Source organism: Dipodomys ordii, unplaced genomic scaffold, assembly GCF_000151885.1.
Source record: "Dipodomys ordii isolate 6190 unplaced genomic scaffold, Dord_2.0 Scaffold17, whole genome shotgun sequence".
NCBI lineage: Eukaryota > Metazoa > Chordata > Mammalia > Rodentia > Heteromyidae > Dipodomys > Dipodomys ordii.
The window spans coordinates 2,496,023-2,516,124 of record NW_012267233.1 but is presented as its reverse complement, the minus strand read 5'-3'; the positions used below and the strand labels follow the sequence as shown (position 1 = coordinate 2,516,124).

At 33.9% G+C, this 20,102-nt stretch overlaps 1 protein-coding gene across 3 annotated transcripts in view; it reads right to left on the bottom strand.

Moving 5' to 3' along the window:
* Csmd3 (CUB and Sushi multiple domains 3) overlaps positions 1-20,102 on the bottom strand; it is a 929,488-nt gene that overhangs the window by 126,852 nt on the left and 782,534 nt on the right. For all 3 annotated transcript variants that reach the window (XM_013012565.1, XM_013012564.1, XM_013012566.1), the window contains 4 exons: positions 15,585-15,698; positions 14,968-15,063; positions 13,201-13,404; positions 7,186-7,310 (listed from right to left, as the gene is read on the bottom strand). In XM_013012565.1, the coding sequence (XP_012868019.1) occupies positions 7,186-7,310; positions 13,201-13,404; positions 14,968-15,063; positions 15,585-15,698 (539 nt within the window). The remainder of the gene's footprint in view (positions 1-7,185; positions 7,311-13,200; positions 13,405-14,967; positions 15,064-15,584; positions 15,699-20,102) is intronic.

The window sequence follows — 20,102 nt, the reverse complement described above, 5'->3', positions numbered from 1 at the left end:
CTCTTCATAACTGAATTCCCTTTATCTCCAGTTCTGGAAAAGAAATGAATGCATGCAACCAAAGAAGAAAAGAAAAATAAGTGAAAAGAAAGAAAAGAAAAGAGTAAAGATTTCTGTGGGAGTTGATATTTGGGCTGAGCTTAATGTAATGAAGGTTTTTCCACTTGAGGAAATTATTGAGTGTGTAAAAATGTAAGCAAGGGAGATCATGAGCTGGATTCAGTCAACCATCCACATTTCAATTTAGCAATAGATGAGGGTGCTTATATAAGAGGAAACATACATACAAAATCAGAAACAACACAGAAAGTTAGAAAGAATAGAAGGCAATGGTCAATATAAGAAATCCTATGACCTCTTGGTTTGGCTCCCTCTACTTACTGATATAAATCTCCAAGAAATGCTCATGATCCCTCTGTACTTCAAAGTATTCACATGAGTCATTTCACTAAGGTGTCTAATTCATAGATTCATTTTAGAAATTAAGTTAATACTTATAAAAGTCTAAGAATAGTGTGGTGTACATTAGGGATTCAGGAGATCTTAGCTGAAAAGAAAGAAAAAAGCTGAAAGAGTCATTAAAAACCAAATACCAACAAAATAATGACTATTCAACCTTGAAGGTATAACTATTTCTTTAATATCCCATTAAAGGAATTAGAAGAGTGTGGAGGGAGTTGAGGGAGAGAAGTGTGTGGAGGGGGAGATAATCAAAACTGTATTGTGAAGCCAAATGCAAGGGTATACCTCTGTAATTGTAGCTGAGGGAGACTGAGGCAAGAGGGTCAAGAGTCTGAAGCCAGCATGACTTACACGGTGATGCCCTGTCATAAATAATTTACTAAGTGAATGAAGAATGGATGAACAAATGAATAAATGATTAATTATGTATATAAATATTAATTATATTATTATAATTATTAATTGTATATTTACATATAAATGATCAATTATATACATTACTACTAGGAAGGAAATAGAAGTAAAAAGAGCTGGTGGTATGTCTTAGGGCTGGAGTAACTGCCTGGAAAATGACAGACCCAGAATTCAAGTTCTAGTAGTATATAAAATCAATCAGGCAAAGCAGAGTGTCCATAAATTTAAGCCTCAGTTACATACACACAAGCACACATATGGTGGAATGAAAGTAAATTTTCAACACCTCCTGTACTATTACTCTAATGATTAATGCAATGAGAAGCAACAAAAGACTAAACTAGATTGTGGTTGTGAAGAGCACCAAGAAGACCAGATGCCACATAGGTTGATATCAGTGAAGTTATTTGAGATAGTGTGATATACAGCGAACAAGAAGAGATAATACTCAGGTATAATTTATTTTTTTACTTGGGTAACTAAGAGCTAAAGTTGGCCAGAATGAAATAACTGACAGATGCAGGAAAATTTATTGCAAGAATGGAAGGAATAAGATTTGTTTCATTCTAGATACAGATATGCTTGCTAAATGATGCCTTCCTGAAACAACAGAACCTAGTATCTGTAAATGGTACCTTATATTTGAAAAAAATGTCTTTGAGTTGTGATTGATTTAAAGATATTGAGATAGAAGGATTCAGTTGAAAACTTGAAGAGAGAGAGAAAGAGAAGTCAATGTGACTATCAAGGCAGAAATGGTAGTGATGTGGCTAGAAACCAAGATATGGGATACTTCAAAGAGCAGAGGGAAGATTCTCAAGAGCCTGCGAGGGGAAGAGGATCTGTTACCATCTGGATGTATGTGTGTGGGAATTTTGTTGTTGTAGTTATATTGTTCCTATTACTGTGAGAAAATAATTTTCTACTATTGTAGCTATGGAGTTTATGGTAATCTGTTACAGCAGCCACAAGAGTCTAATACAATTTGCAACTAGGATTCAGGACAAATGTAACTTGGTATAATAAAATCATAGAGGGGCAGAAACATGAAATGACCAGAAGAACTATAAAGTAATGCTGTGCGATCTATTAAGGCACTCAAGTAAATGATCAAAAAATTACAATAGCAGTAAGCCAGCTAAGAACTAACTAAAGTTTTATTTTTAATTTTTTTAAGGTTGCTGATTCTTCTTTAAGAACCATGAATTGGATGGAGTTGAATTAACACCTGTAAAACTATATGAAGTCATAGAAAACAGGTATCTATCTATCATACAATTGTTCAAATATCATCTTCTTTGGAAAACCATATGAAATTATGATGATCATGTTAATATTTCAATCTGTGATATAACCAATGTTTTTGTGTGTTTTTCATCACAAAAGTTGCTTTTTCACAGATACTATTGTAAGAAATATAACCTCCTTGGAGTTCTCCCTCTAAGATACTCTAATAAAATCAAGAGATACACATAAATTCATCCTCTCCCATAAATTTCTCATGGGATAATTATCTAAAAATTGATTGTTGAGATGATTTAGAAAGAATTATCAAATCACCTAAACAATTGTAACATTTTTTTAACATGGCATATATTTCCCTTTTATCCTACTTATAGTGACCCTATATTGTTTCATATTTGATTAGTTTGTTTGTTTGATTTATATATTTCTGGTTTTTTTATTGTCAAAATACCATACAGAGGGGTTACAATTACATGGGCAAGGTAATGAGTACATTTCTTATCAAGCATTGTTGCCTCCTCCTTTGTTTCCCCAACCCCTCCCTTCCCATCACCTTCACCCCCCTTCCTAAGTTGTAAAGTTGGTTTTTCGACAAAATGTCTTGTACATCTCATTGTTGCAATGGGTCCACCTGTATCCCTATTTAAACAATTTGTTTTTTTCCCTTCCCCTCCACAAAGTATACCAACATCAAATACAGTGACAATAAAGCATGTCCCTCCCCCATGATCTATGTAATTCTTTACTCACATATATATTTATCCTCCCACCCCAAGTTATATATCACGCTAAACCATAGCCAGGTAGTAGTGAAGGTAATAAAGTTTCAAATATAAGTCATATATTATATTATATTATATTACATATGTGTGTTGGACTGTTAATGCATTACTTTTATTTAGGGAAGTGTCTAAAAGTAGCTCCATAAAAAGGGTTAATGTTTTTCTAAAGTGCTTTATGGTCCCTCAGAGTGTTCATATTTCAAAATTTGTTATATGTTATGAGTTTGCTAAACATTCTGTTAAATTCAAATTTTGTTTAAATCAAAATACTTCCTAAATGAAAGATTGCATATTGTCATTGATAAGTGTCCAGTTTCTAACAATGTTTGTGTAGGGCAAGTTATATGTAATACATTTTTTCTGCATAGGTCTTGTTAATTCATTTTACAATGCTAACTCTCTCAAATAGTCTTACCTCCATTGCTTGTGGAAGTAATCATCGATTACTCTAAAAATATTTACTGAACTCTTACTGCCAGGCACTGTCAGAGAAGTCTTGGTTACTGCCCTCAGGAGATTAGGGATAATTAGGTAATAACATTAAATTGTGATGGGTGTTATGAAAAAAGTCATTACAGGGAGCCGTGAGAACTTATTGCAAGGGAACTTAACCTTTCTTTAAGTTCAGAGAAGGTCTACCACAGGAAATATAATTCAGTTGAGAATATAATGAGGACTAAGCCAAATAGGGGGAGAGAATGGAGAATGTCATCAGCAGAGGAAACTACATGCCCCTAGTTCATAGGCAAGAGAATAGCCAGTGATCACAAAGAACAGTGAAATTCCCTGAGTAGAACCGGTAAGGAGTGAGAACAGTTCATGAAGTTGTCAATGCTATGTCAAAGACTTCAGAAGATGGAGAACAATAGAAATAGTATAAGGGGGAAAGTGACAGTACTAGATTTTAACTTCGAGAAGATTATTCTATTTGCTTAATGTAGGAACAGACTAAAGAAGTGTATAAAGCTTAGATAGGAATGATGAAGGCCAGACCTTGGATGGTATAAGCATTGGTGAAAAAATAGGCTTGAATAGAAAATGTAACAAAGACAGACATGATATATTTCTTATGTACAGAAAGTGGGTAGACCAAAATTTTAAAAAAATGCATAAAGATTTCTGGCTTATTTAATTCAATGAAAAAGGGATCATGTTGAGACAGAGATTCCTGGAGAAATCTATAGTTTTGACAAAAGTTCATGAAATCGTTTTGAAATAGGTTGAATTTGAAATGCCCAAGAGAAATGTAAAGAAGTGACTCTGTAGGCAGTTAGATTATATATTATAGTGCTCCAGTGAGAGGATTACATTGCTGTATTAGTTTCCAAATCATTTAGTCAACCCTTAATTCCAAGAATGCTTTTTGATAGTCTATTGCAAATCAGGTCATCCTTACTATATAATAATTGCTGAAAACATAGAACTATAGAAGACAAAGAAAATAATATAAGATGTAGTATTTGAAAGATGGGTTGAATTGAAAGAAGAGACTGCATGAGACATAGAATCAAGAGTTGAATATGTGCGTATATTTATGTGTCTATGTGTATGTGTGTGTATATATATATGTGTGTGTGTGTGTGTTACACACAGTCATATATATATATATATATATATATATATATATATAAAGAGAGAGACAGAGAGAGAAGATTGATGGTGGAGAAGCTAATGGAGGAGTCTATGTTTTCGGAGTGAAGAGAAGATGAGCAGATATAGCTTTTCAGAGAACAAAGAGGACACACACACAGCACAGTGGATTGAAGCAGATCAGCTGTTCATTATGAAAGTGACTGTAAAAAGTCATTGTTGAAGCCACATTGCAGTATGTCAAAAATACAGTGAGATAGAAAAAAATGCCAGAGCTTTCCTTAAATTAATATTAAGATGAGATGGAAATGAGTTGATATCAATATGAAGATGCTCTAGGCTATTCTTCATAGGCTCACAATTGTTCCTTCACACAATCTGGGACATAAAATGCCTAGAGTGAGTGTTGCTTTTATGATAACAAGATAGACTTCATTACTGATCTTTACATTTTACAAAACGACCATAAAAACAACAATAAGACTAGCCAGAATGTGAGCATACATCTTATATTCCTTTGTTGTCTTTACATCTCTAAAAACAGAACCTGTACTATTTTCTGGATGGTTAGCTGGACTATTTCTCTCTGGAGACCTATGGTGAGGTTTCACTTCCCCCAAACCACATGTTTGAGCCTTTATACCTAACACAGAAATACTCTGAAGGCGGTGCCTTGGGGAGGTAATAGAATCATAACAATTCTAACATTATCAGTGAATCCATGCATGGATTCAAAATGAGGCCTATCTGGGGTGATGGAAGGTTTACAATGGGTCCTAGTTGTAGGAACTAAAGTAGGCCATTTGGATGCCCATGAAGGTTTACTTTGTTCCTAGATTTCCTCTCTTTCTCCTGTCTCTCTCTCCTCTCTCCTCTCTCTCTCTCTCTCTCTCTCTCTCTCTCTCTCTCTCTGGTACCCTTTTCTGGTCTGCCCCTCTCTCTCCATCCCTTCCTCCCTTGCGCCCTCCCTCCCCCACTTTCCTCAGCAGATTCTTCTTCCATATGATCCTACCACTGTATTAGTTTTAGAGACTTTGAATCATGAGTCAAGGTAAATCTTCTCTCTTGAAATTTATGTTCTCTATTAGTTTATGACTGATAGCTAAGACACATCGATTTTTTAAAATTTCTGAATAAAGTTAATTTCAAATTTGATTATTTTAAACCAAAATTCATACTTCTACTCAAGGGTAGAGATTTTGTTTTGTTTTGCCTCCTCTGTTTTTTTTTTCAGTGCTGAACATCAAATCCAGCCACTTGTACATGTGAAACGCATAGACTTAAGCACTCTACACACTCAGCACTCAGCACCATCCCCAGACTTGACTTCAATTTTAAGGTATGGTATCTTAGCTACTGAAACCACAACTATATTCCATAAAGAAAGCTTATGAATCCACTGGAGAAGTGATCAAATTAGATTTTGTTTTATTGTTTTGTTTTTGGTTTTGTTTTGTTGTTTGTTTGGTCATAGGGCTTGAACTCTAAACCTAAGCACTGTCCCTCAGCTCTTCAGCTCAAGGCTAGCACTCTACCACGTGAGCCATAATGCCACTTCTGGTTTTCTGGTGGTTTATTGGAGATGAGTTTCACAGACTTATCTGCCCGGGCAGGCTTTGAACTGTGATCCTCAGATCTCAGCCACCTGAGTAGCTAGGATTACAGGTGTGAACCACAGGCACCAAACCAAATTAGTTTGTGAAGACCCAATTTCATAATATTTGGTGGAATATACAGACCCAACAGTAAATTACCATCAACTCATCAATAAAAATGAGTCTCTAAGTAAAACAAAAATAAGTGGTAAAATTGCTTCAAAAAGTTAAAAGAACTTTAAAAAACACTATGCTTGACTGTAGAATAACATTCATCTTCATGAGTGAGAGAGCCCTGGAAGGTTCAATGAAATGAGGGATGCATACATCAGAGAAAGCAGAGCTCATGATGTATTCCAGTTCAAGTGGCAAATATGGGTTTATTGAGCCAAATCATAGTGGTTGTTTGGCTGTTGCTCAATGAATGGTTTAGAAATCAATATGATTGTTCTTTTGTCCAGTAATCTGGGGGACAATCTCTAGATGGGTTTCTTTACCATTGAAAAAAAGTGCACTTAAGACAAATCATTCCACTTTGGTTATTGACCTTCATGACATAATACTCTTGTGCTGAGAGCTTATTGACCTTCATGACATTCTCTTGTGCTGAGCACTTGCTGTTTATTTATTTATCTATTTAGTTAGTTCTACTATTTTGTGTTACAAGGCATTAATAACATTAGTTAGTTTCATTGTGATAATTCCATAGCTGTCTGTGGTGTCTTTGATCAATTCCCCCTTATACTGTGTTTCTGTAGTCATCATCATCATCATTTTATACTCATCTCATAATCACACAACAGGATGACTAAGAATTGAACATCATGTTGAGCATGAAATGACAGAGATAGATAGAATCAACTAGACAGAAATGACCTGATCATCAAAATAAACCACTCTTGAATTACTTGCCCTGAATGTTTTAATACTGTTTCACATTGATCATCCCAACTTTGAAGTGTCTTTCTCACATCTTTCCATTAAATCTATCCATGTCAACCAAAATCACTTGCTTGGTTTTTAGATACAATACAAATTCAGTCTCATAATAATAATTTCAAATAAATTATTGTAAGAAAAAGTGCAAGTGTCCTTACTTGAATTCCAGCTCCCTCTGGCACTGTGATCTTCCATATGCAGTTCAGATTGTTGTCATAAGGCTCAGGATATCCAGGAGACAAAATAGTCCCTTTGCGCTTAGTTAAAACTCCCCCACAAGGCACTACAAGTAAAGCAGTGTGAGAGGGAGTTAACTCTCATGCAAAGAATTAGTGTAAGAGGACAATTCACAAACGACATCTCAAACATAATATTCTTGCAAACAAAACTAAATCATACTCTTTTTTAAATGCCTCAGAATAATGCAAACTAGGAATTTGTATTCCACAAAATGCTGAAAGAATATAGCTATACACTACTAATGGATCGTCTTACAACAGCATATCTGAAATCACACTATAATTAGGTCAATAATGTCATGTCATTTCTAATATATTATGAAAAAGTTCATTGGGACCGCTGCCCCGTGGTTCACACCTGCAGAGCTAGCTACTAAACATGCAGATATCTGGCGTTCCATTCTACAAACCAGACAGGGAAAAAAAAAAAAACTTCTTTGAGACTCCATCTCTAGACAATCAGTAAGCAAGTTGGACTGGAGGCATAATTTAATTGAAAGTGTGGCAGCCAAGCAAGCTGAATGAGCGCAAGAGCCTGAGTTTAAGTCACAAACACATAACAGGAAGTTCACTGTAGCTAGGTATAATCAATTTTGAGATGTTGGGATAGAGAATTTTTGAAGTAATATTGAAGATATTAGATACATCCTCCTTCATGCATACTGTAAGGAAAAGTAATAGTCTCTTAAAGTTAAAGATGATGATGGTAAGAATTATGTTCTACTTGCAACTTTTTCAGAGACTACTTTGTCAAGCATTCTTCTCAATGCTTTATATACCTTAATTCACTTCAGCATCTCCAAGTCAAAAAAGAAAATCACAATAAATTAATTTCCCATTCCATAGCCAAAGAAACAGAAACACTGAGAGGTTAAATTTCTTTCCCAAGATTACACAGTGAGAGGTGGAGCTAGATATGAATCTTGGAGTTCAGAGCAGGAATCCTATCTCTCAATAGAAGAAGGTGTTTCACTGAGTTCCAGTTGGGTCATTGCTAGTACAGCTATTACCAGAAAAAAATGACATAAACGCTGCAGTTGGTCACAGTTTCTTTGATTTTGTTCAATAAGTGTTAATACAAAAATAAAATATTCTGGCATGACCGAGTCATTCCTCTTAAACAGTGTGTGACTTTGGAAATGTTCCATACATTGTCTGAAATGCAGTCAACTTCATTGTGAAATGTGTTTCCAAAATGATTTGTGAAAACATATAGACAGACTATTAATATACATAAAGGAGCTAGCATACTAACCAAAACAACACTCCTTTATTGACTTCAATGACTAGACTGTTTCCTTTAGATACAATTATTTTCATTTGAGATACTGATGGCACTGGGCTCAAGCACGTTTTCTGGTCCACCTATAATGGTAATTACAGTAGATGAGAGGTTATTTATTTATTTATTTTGGTGGTGCTGCTGGAGGTTTGTCCTCTGGGCCTTATGAATGTTAGTCTAGTGGGGTACTGCAGCCATAGATACAGTCCTGTTTATTGCTGGCTAGTTTTAGGACAGGGTCCTACTACCTACTAAGATATCCACTTGAGCCACCATCCAGCTATGTTGGGCTGCCCATGATCCTGGGATCTAAGGCATTCACTACTATATCCAGCTTTCTTTTGTGGAGCTGGGTGTTCTGGGCTTCCATTGCCAGGACTGATCTGAAACCTTAACCTTCAGATCTCAGCCTTCCACATAACTTAGGATAACAAGTATGAGCCACTGGACCTATGTACTCATAAAATAGAGGCCTCCTGATCTATTCTGCCCAGATTGGTCTCACACTGCAATCCTCCAGATCTCAGTATTTACAAATACCTAGACATATAGGCATGAACTACTGGATCCTGGCTTTAAAGAAGTGGGGTGTTTTATTGTTGTTTGTTGTTTGTTTTAATAACAACTTTCATAAAATACAGGTATATTTTTAATTTCAAAGCCAAACTCAAAAAAACAAATACAATTACTGAAAACAGGAACTGTATACTTTATAATAGTGCATTTGCTCTTTCATAGAGAAAGTCATTTTTGTACTTTCAGATAAATACATACCATTGAGTTAACAGTAAATGTAATTTCACTTGGCCAGAAAGAATTTAGTTCTTTTGAAAGTGAAAACAATGTTTTAGTTTTTAAAAAAAATATTTTTGCATGACAGGAATGGAGGAAAAATATTATAGATTTAGTTTTCTACAAGTATAAGAAAAAAGATGGCTCAAAAAGCACTGGTCCTAAAATAAATAAAATCTCTTTATAAATGATCTTCCCTATATTTATAGTGCAGTGTTTTCTCCAAAGTACTTCAAAAGGATCTTTCTGAAATTAAAATACACCATGTTATTTCTCTTCTAAAAGTCTCCAAAGTCTGGCATCTCAACTTTACAACTAGTGAATTTTATTAGCTTCGATGTTCTGTCTTCACACTCATCTATATCAATTTCTCCCACTGTTTCCCCAACACTATGTCCCTCCCCTCCAGCTAAGTATCACGCTCCTAGTGAAGTCATTAGATTTCTTCTCTTACCTAGCCAACACCATCTATAGATAGTGGTGCTGTCACCTCTCTAATCCTGTGTGGAAGTGTCTCCTCGCTCAGCTTACCATCATGCTGAAACGTAATCAGTTCCTCATAGAAGCAACTATTTGTTACTGTTGACAACTGCATGCATTTGAGTGTATCATTACTTCAACTTCAGGACACCAAAAATTCCTGGTTTTCTTCTACAATATGTGCTACACTATTAATTATTTATTTTTCTTCCTTTCCTTTTTCCCTTTTCCTTCCTTTTCTTTCTTTCTTTCATTTTTTCTTTCTTTCTTTTTCTTGCTTTCTCTGTCTTCCTTTCTTTCTCTGTCTTCCTTTCTTTCTCTCTCTCTTTCTTTCTCTCTCTTTCTCTCTTTCTTTCTCTCTCTTTCTCTCTCTCTCTTTCTCTCTTTCTTTCTCTCTCTTTCTCTCTCTCTCTTTCTCTCCTCTCTCTCTCTTTCTCTCTTTCTCTTTCTCTCTTTCTCTCTCTCTCTTTCCTTCTCTCTCTCTCTCTCTCTCTTTCTTTCTTTCTTTCTAAGTCCTGGGGCTTGAACTATGGGCCTAAGCATTGTCTTTCAACTCTTCAGCTCAAGGTTAGCACTCTACCACTTGACCCACACCAGTTCCAGTTTTCTGGTGGTTAATTGGAGATAAGTTTCACAGACTTTTCTGCTAGTGTTAGCTTTGAACCGTGATCCTCAGATCTCAGCCTCCTGAGTAGCTAGGATTACAGGCATGAGCTACCCGCACCCAGCCCTTTCTTTTTCTTGCCCTTCCATCCTTCTTTTATGTATGTGTATATATATATAGATGTATGTATGTATGTATGTATCTATCTATCTATATCTTGTGTGAATTACTTATCCTAACGCTTACTTATATCCCATTTTAAGCATATATTAAAAATGAGAAATTATCCTTCCAATCAACATTATGTAATAAATATATAATTATTCCTTGTAGCTTGTATTAAATCTTGATTCTACTTTTGCCTTTAAAATATGAAGTGTGTGTGTGTGTGTGTGTGTGTGTATGTGTGTGTGTGTGTGTGTGTGTGTCTGTGTCTGTCCTAGGGCTTGATCTTGGGGCCTGGATGCTGTCCCGGAGATTTTGTGGTCTACCACTTGAACCACAACTTCAGTTCCAGCTTTCTTGGTGCTTAAATGGAGAATGAAGAGTCTCTGCCTGGACTGGCTTGGAACTGTAATCCTCATATCTCAGTCTCCTCAATTGCTAGGATTATAGGCCTGAGCCCCTGGCCTCCGGCTAACATAGCATTATACTACTTGTAAAAAGAAAGAATTTATCCCTCTCCTAGAGTTGATGATATTATTCATTTATATAGTGCTTAATTGCACTTCCTATAAATGCCAATGGTTGACACCTCTATTTTCTAACCATTTTTTCTGGATGAATGGATAGATGAATATATGACACAAGGCTGGAAACTTAAGATGCTGTGTACTTTTCCTCATCAATTCCCCACTCTAAGAAAAGATGAAATAGACAGGTGTTACCATGGAGACATTCCAAGTAAAAATAATTCTGGATAGGAAAAGGAATTGAAAACACAGAAACAGATAAAGGTGAAGGGATAAGCAGCCAATTAAAGACTTCTTGCCTGAGGGAATTAGGTGCAGGTTCCTAGGGCTTTTCAAAAGAGACCTCCCACTAATAGAACTTAAGCTTGGGGCTATATATTGTCAAAGCTATTAGTGATTTAAGGGGGTTGTTTGAATCACACAGTCTCAGGGGTTGGACAGCCTGGGGGGTTATAAGAGTAAAATTTTTCACAAATCTGAGGTATAGCAAGGTTAAATTTGGATGATAAAGGTTTTGCCTTCAGCTTGCTTTATGTTTAAGTTTTACATTTGTCTCAAGTACAATTTTTTCTTAAAATGTTATTGTATATTGTTGGTACTACAGTTTTGTATAAGATGGCTATTGTTTGTATTCTGCTGTCTATAATTTAGTATTTGACCATTTATTTTATCTATTAGCATAATTATATTTAATGTGGCTGATTTCTAGTCCACAGTTTCATTTCATTACTAAGCATTTAACTATGTTTTAATATGATAGACAATACCTGAAAGTATTTATATTGCAAGAAAATATGAACCTAAAACAATTTAATTGAGATGAAAATCATTACCAGTGTAGACAGCTGCATTATTCGGTTTCAGTTAGATACTTGCATGGCTTAAGCTGTTATAAAAGAACATTTACTGAATTGGGAAAGCATAGAAAACAACCATGATGTATAAATTCTGTGAAGAGACTGAAAAGATTATACCTGAACTGAATTTTGTATCTAAATAGAGATTTTTTTCTCTTTTGGAATAAAATTGACTCATAGTATTTTAGCAAAGTATAATTCTTATAGGTCCATGACGAGTTTGAAAGTTCAGATTTGTAAAAGTCAAAGCAAGCAGAGGGCACAAGGGTGTCATCTTGTGGTAGATGCTGGAATTGGAGTACATGGACCCCTGGACTCAGAAATCCTCTCAGAAATACACCCTGGGACTTAGACCTTAGACCTCAACCTTAGACCTCACTAATTTTTGCGTTTTTTTCACTCCTTGACTAAATATTTAGTGGAAAAATATTATGTGCCATACTCTGTTTTGGCTGTGTCTAACACTAAATAGTAGCAGGGAGAGGGATAGCAAATGGGTTATTGTAATTTCTAGGATTTCCTTTTACAAGGATAATAATTTTATTCACAGGCCTCGATCTTTATAATTTATAATTTAGTTACATGTTTAAGGCATCTCCTCATAGTACCATCACCTTGGGGGTTAGAGTTTCAATACATGAGTTTTGGAAGGACGCATATATTCAGAACATTTGAAAAGTATTATGCAAATTCCCCCAAATGAAACTATCTTTAATATGTAATATGGCAATCTCACTGTTGGAAAATGAAATCAGTATATCAGAGACATTTACAGTCCCATGAAGCCAGGAAATAAAACAAATTAAATGTCCATGACTGCTGAGTGGATGAAGAAAGTGTGCTTAATGTGCATGATTGATTATTATTATTCACACACTATCAAAAGAAAATTCTACTATTTACAACATGAATGCTAGCTAAATGAAATAAGCCAGGAACTGAAAGAAATTATGGACTTACATATTGCATGTGAATGTATTGATCTCACAGAAAGACAGTGAAATGGTCATCAAAAAAATGTGAGTTGATTGAGAGAAGATCTCAGATAAAGGATACAAAATGACAGTTATAGTGATGCAATATATTCAAGAGATCTATTTTATACCACTAGTTATTGACAATATATTTTATTATTTAAAAGCAATAGTGCAGGCAAAGGATTCTTTCCCTTAAATTGAAAATAATGAGAAATAATATAAAATAACTCCAAGAAGTTTGGATACTCACCAATACATGAAGGTAAGGAGTCATTCCACTGGGCCAATGAGTTGGGGACTGTGTCACATCTAATTGTTGTGGATCCATGGAGAATATATCCAGGATTACATTCAAAGAGAACCAATGAACCAACTGCAAATTCATTGCCAATCCTTCTTCCAAATCTTGGTTCAGGCACAGAACTACATTGTGTGGAACTTGTTCTAGGGACAGCTGTGTAGAAATAATTATTGATTTTGATTCCACATTAATTAGAGAAAATAGATTGTAAAATGTAACTAATGACACACATTTCAAAATCTACTTTTTGTCAGAATTTCAATCAACAAGTTATACATTGATAAAAGTATTAAATCCCATTATAATAAGATACAATTTAAAATGAATACAGCCATTGTCATCAAGACTTATATTAGAAAAGTTTTACCTTTCATCTTTTAAACAACATAAATTATGTCAATTTTGTTTATTTTACCAGTCTTATTTATACTATAAAATAATTTTAGTTTAACACTAGAATTTATTGATTAAAAGTGAAACTTTTTATCCTTTATAACTGGGAATACCAAGTACAAATATATGTTTCATATTACATAATTTTTCTTTTAGTACTTGGTCCTCAAAAACACAGTTTTTAAAGCAGCAAAAACATTTTATTTTTTCATAATAAGTTCAAAAATTTAGTTTTCAAAACATACTTGTTATTGAGGAAGAAAATAGCTACATTCAGTGGAAGTAGTATGTAAGTCAGACAGATTAACAACAATAAAATTTATCACTTTAGTAACCATACATCAATTTTGAAATTGCTATTACAGTTTGCATATCATATAATACTGCCTTTTTAATTTAATAAAATAGAATGATAACAGGATGTTTTTTCTTTTTAAAAGACACACAAATGTGACTAGAGCGATTGAGAAGAGTCCAAGAAATGATATGATGAATTCCAAGTAGATTCATTCCAAATGAATAAATTCATATTATGTGACTTGAGTAAATATAACTAAATTTTAGTGCCTTTTTGAATTCCTAGAATCATACATTATTTATAGGAAAAAAGTTGTAGTTAAAATAAGAGAATAAAATGTATAGCAAAGTGATAAATAGGTTAAAGAGTTAAATAAAAATTTCATATCGCTAATTTGAATATATTTCTAAGGAATATAGTTCAAGATACATTGGAGAAGAGCTACTCCATGATATCTAAATTATTTCCAATAATGGCCATTGATTTAGTTTAATGATAATAGGCAAGGTTGTTGGCTGTTTATAAATGTCAAGAAAAGAACTGTATAAAGGAGTTCTAATGTGCAAAACCCTTAAGAAAGGTGAGGAAAGTTTCAATTGTCCTTAGAAAACAAGAAAGGATAATTGTAGAATGGACTGATAATGTCTTTGGCTTTTCTAAATTCATCACTGTGAAAAACTTGTATGTATTTTTGTTTTATTAATGTACAGTGTGAGGAGAACAGAAAATGTAGAGTGAAGAGCTGTTACTAAACATCGATGTTTGGAAAACAATATGTTGGGAAGGAGGGAAATCATATGCTGGAGTTGAGAATCATGATGGGAGCAGTGAGTCATGCTTTAATCTGTTCAAAGCAACCATGCTCTAATGGGCGGGGAAAGGGAAGGTACAGGGGAAAACCTGTTCCAAATAAAACCTTAACCTCTCCTTGACAGTTATGAAGATTATATTACTTGAACACTCTGAGCAAAGCATGGAATTTGATATCATTCCTTAGAGTGTTTCTAGACTACAGGGTCACTTACCTTGGTAAACAAAGTGAAATCCCTTAGCTGTTATTGGTCCAACTGAAGTAAATCGAATTGTGATCTGATTACCTGAACTCAGTGGAAGTGTTTCTCCTACTCAACAAAACAAACACTAAGATATCATAAATAATTTCCATTCAGTATACCTAACAAATTGTATTAGTTTACACTGTCATTTGAAAAATGTCAATCTATTTACTATCAAATTACTTTAAAATATCCTGTCTTTAACAATATATTGTTTCTTTGGGCTCAGCTACACATATCATCTTTTCAAAAGAAAGCTTTTAATTACATGTTAATAGATATTTTCTCACTCTTCAAAGAATCCTTAAATATTTTATATTATATTAAACACCACAAATTGTGATTAAATCTTATATTTATTTGTTTACAATCACAGAAAATTGTTGTTTCTATTTTTCTCAAGCTTCTTAGTTACTGGTCCATTTTGTTTAAATTCTTAAAAAATTAAAAATTAAAAAAAATGCGTTTCTATTTGCATTTTACTTTATTTCTACTATGGATGACATAAATTTCAACTTCATCTACAGCACTAATCATTGTCAATCTTTAATCAACACCTGAGGCACGGCAGTTCTGTGAAAGGATACCTGAATGGGATCCTGAGAGGGAGGATAACAGAGCAGATTGCGGAGTTGGCCCATCAAACACCTCAACAACATCGTGGAGTGATGTCTGGAAAAATACAAACTGGCCAAACACCACTGATCAACAGGAACCCGGAGAAGCAAACAAATCACCAACCATCCAAAAACAAAAACAAAAAAAAACAAAAAACAAAAACAAAAAACAAAAACAAAAAAATAGAAAGAGGAGGAGAGAGAGAACAAAGTATTACAATATAATAGTCATCTTTTTGTTTAGTTTTCTAGCTTTCAGAGAGGAGAGGTGCCAATTGATTAATCTTCCTGACACAAGGATGTCCATGTCATAGGTTAATGACCATGGCATAAAGGCAATAAAATGTATAAAAAAGACTAAATCTAAAAAAGAAAAATAGAGATGGCATGGAATTTAGATCACAAATCATGAAATTGTTGTGATTAAATACTTGAAAGTAACCAGTTTGGAGTTTATTTTGTTTTGTTTTTACTAATGGTAGATTAGGTTTTGTTTTTTTTGTTTTTGTTTTGTTTTATTTTCCTGATAATAGATTGGTTCTTTACACTTTGTGACTCTCTTCTCTTTTTCTAATTTTTTTCTCCTCCTTCAATGAGAAAAGCAAGGTTTTAATTAGGGGAAATTTTCTAGGTTACTCTTAAAATGGTACTCTATTATGAACAATATTTTCACTAGAAAATATATCAAGATTGCTTTTTTTAGGGATAGTCTTTAATTTACACACAAAATTCAAAATGACTCCTGAACATTTTTTTATTTATCTCTTGCCCATGGTAAGACACATTCTATAAATATGCTAATCAATTAAAATGTTATAGAATTTCACAAGATGAATGCTTATTCATGGTAAGAACAATTCTGAAGTACTTACCAAGAGAGCTTTATAAAATATTCTTTTTAATTTTATATTTACTTGTCTTTAATTATATAGTAAATTTATCTGTGAACACTACCCAAACTATAACTAAAAAAAAGAATCCACTCAAGAGTAGAGAGAAATCTCCTTTGTGTTTTTTTGCAAAATGAAATGAATAATAATGATTATCCTTAAAATATGTCATTGAATAGAAAAAAATACAGGATTTAAAAGATAATGCATTCCTGAAGATTATTCACATAAAAGCAAGAAAACTTTTATATATTCAGAAGCACATTGCTTGAATTAAATGATAGGTTGTCTGTGTATAACATGCACATATTTAAAAAATCCTGTTTCATATTTTACACCTCAAGTCAAGGTCATGAAGATCCCTCACTTGTCCCTTTGAAAACCTTCATGTCCACAGGAAACATGCTGAGCTCTGCCAATGAACAAAGGCATACATATAATGCTGCAAACAAAGCTACCCTTGCATTTTGGCCTGCAAAATAAGCTGGTGGTCTCAGTCCAGTTCTTTGTGGAACACACTATAGAAACAGTGCCAATGTGTAGAAGATTTTCTGACAACTAAAACTCTTTATTTTGCCTTTTTATAAATAATCCTCCTTAAAAATATTTCCTAGATGCTATTAAAATAAATGTAGGTTTCCATGTTTTGCAAGCCATCTATCTATCTATCTATCTATCTATCTATCTATCTATCTATCTATCTATCTATCTATCTATCTAGAGAGAGTTTAGACCTAAAAGATGCTGAGTTTGATGCATCTAATCCTAAATTATTTTGAAAGAAACACTCCCCAAAATAAAATCAGTAAGGTTTTCTTTCCTAACTTTGCATTCATGATGTTCACATAATCTATCTTCAAATGGCTCTTCAAAAGTTTCTAATGAGCTGGGGACTTGTTGCTCATGAAAAATCACGGTTAAAAGCCACGTTGGAGCAAAAAGTCCATGAGACTCTTATCTCCAATAAATTACCAAATTATTGCTAATGGAGCAAAAGAAGTTCAGGGTCAGTGTCCAGGCCTCAAGTTCAAACCTCAGGAACAGCACAGCCAAGCACAAAAAGTTTCTAATGCAATATAGATGTTACCTTAGGCTTACCAAATGATATCCCCCACTGGGAGAAGAAAAAAATGTTTAAATACAAGAACTTCGCTTTATCAAAAACACTGTGCAACAAGAACCTAGGCCACTTTTTCTCTAATCATTTTTGACAGTCAATGAGTCAACTTTTACATACTTGAACTTTTCTACTCTTAATATCTAAACTACTCTACCAGGAAACATATTGATGTCCAAGCAAACCTTTACATTTACTAATATCAAAATCATACTAATTGGTTTCCTGGAGTTTTCTTCAAGGATAAAGAGAGGGTTGCATATGTTTTTCCCTGCCATTGGACCCTTCTCAACTGTTGCTTCACTATAGATTGACAGATTTTTTTGAGGATTACAAATTGAATACATTGACAGTATAACTGTAAATAATGGAGTAATTAATAAATAAGAAAACGAATAAGTTAGAAAATTAATAAGTAAGAAAACTGTTCTGAGTATTGTTAGTAGTTTCTGTCTAAATTTGTTATAGTAACTCTGAGATGAAGGCAGGGAAAATTGCGAAGAATATGGCTTGGAGAATGGAGTAGAGAATCATGCCTTATTAAGCAATGAACAATCTACTTTTGTTTAACTGCGAACTAACTCTCTATTAAAGTGAGTAACTGACATTTTAAGTGAAAAAATAGTTGCATTTAGGAAACAAGTTACTCTGTAAGAGTATGAATCATTATATCGAAGATCAAATTACAAAGTATCACTTTAATGATGCATTTCATAGCATAAGGAATCAGGATCGATGGTAGTGATCTAATTTCCTACACATTATCATTAAACTAATGTTGTAGTCCTGAACCAAATTCCACCATCTCAGGCAGATATTTTAAAAAATAAAAGGGAACCCTCAAGTTCTGTAATTTGTCTTAATTCATTGGCTTTTCTTATGTGCTGAGAAATGTATATCTATCACATCTATCTAATCTTCTTTTCAAATAAACCAAGATTATTTTAACAAGGAACATTGCTTAATCATACTCAGTCAGGATACAGATGAAAGCTTCCACTTACTGGAAAGATTTGCTGGTGATATTTTCTATTTAACAAGGTTTCTATAAGCATTAGCATCCTGCTCTATAATAGATTCCCTGGAGTGTACATTTGCTTTGAACATGAATAAGCAGAAAAACTAAGAATTTTAATCCTTTTTCTGCACTGAATTCTGAAATATAACTCAAGGTTCCATGACCAATGGCAATGTGTATCTTCTTGACCAAACTTGCATTAGTCTTCAAACTAATTTCTAACTATATTCTTCCTTCTATTTCTATTTGTGCCCTGTTCAATTTTAACAAGAACCTGTCAAGCTGATTTACCACACATCCATACACACACACACACACACACACACACACACACACACACACACACACACACAACAATACACAATACTCTAGGGGACTGCTGATCATCCAAGGTGTCTTCAGCAACATTGTTGCCCAGTTGACCAGAGCAGAATGTTCTAATATCCTTCATTTTCCTCTGAGTAATTTTGTATGTATTCCCTCACATTCTATTCCTCCTCTATAGATTTCTCTTTTTTTTCTTTCTTGGAGTTGATTTCAATCTCTGCCCTACCATGAAACCAAACAGCTGTGACTCATACCTAGATTGATCATTTTGAATGCATCCCATGCTTCTATTCTCTATCAAGTGAATGAATAATTTTTCTTACTACTGTCTAAACAAACCCAAAATTTTGGAAGTCATATTAAATTTTTGTGCCATCAAAATAAATAGCTGGTTTAATCGAGGCTCACTGATTTAGAAATTAATTAACTTTAAGTGAGGATAATAAAACAAATATGGACATGATTACTGTAATTCAGTGATCAGGAGCAGAGTTATTGAATTAAACATGAAGATTGAATTTATGCAAATAAAATTTGTTTCCAACCTTGTTTACTGTCTTTTTCTTTCAAAAGCAAGTAACTCTGAGCAGCCCAGTGGCAAGCTAGTAGAAGGGACAAACTCATAATTTGAGTGTAACATGAAAAAAGAAAATAATAGATCCTATAGAAGATGGTAAATAAGTAAAGATATCTAAGAAGTTTCAGTAAGCAAGGTGCCTATAATCCTTGCTATGAAGAAACTAAAATCCAGAGTGTTGTGGTTCAAGGACTGCCAGGCCAAAATAACTGAAAAGCTCCATCTCTAAGATAATCAGCAAAATCTCCTGATATAGACATAAGTGGTAGAGCTTCAGTCCCACAACAGGAAGATGGACAAACAAGGGTCATGTGTCAGTCCCTGAATTCAAACATGTTAGCAGAAAAAGAAAAACCATTTCATTTCGCTTAACATCATCTTAGATGATCTTTTCTGCTACTAATTATTGCAAATAAGGGAAACCATGGGACCTATGTTTCTTTGGGCCTGACTTACTTAATATAATTTTTTCCAAGTCTTTCCATTTCCTAACAAATGGGGCAATATCATTCTTTCTGATGGAGGCACAGAATTCCATTGTGTGTGTGTGTGTGTGTAT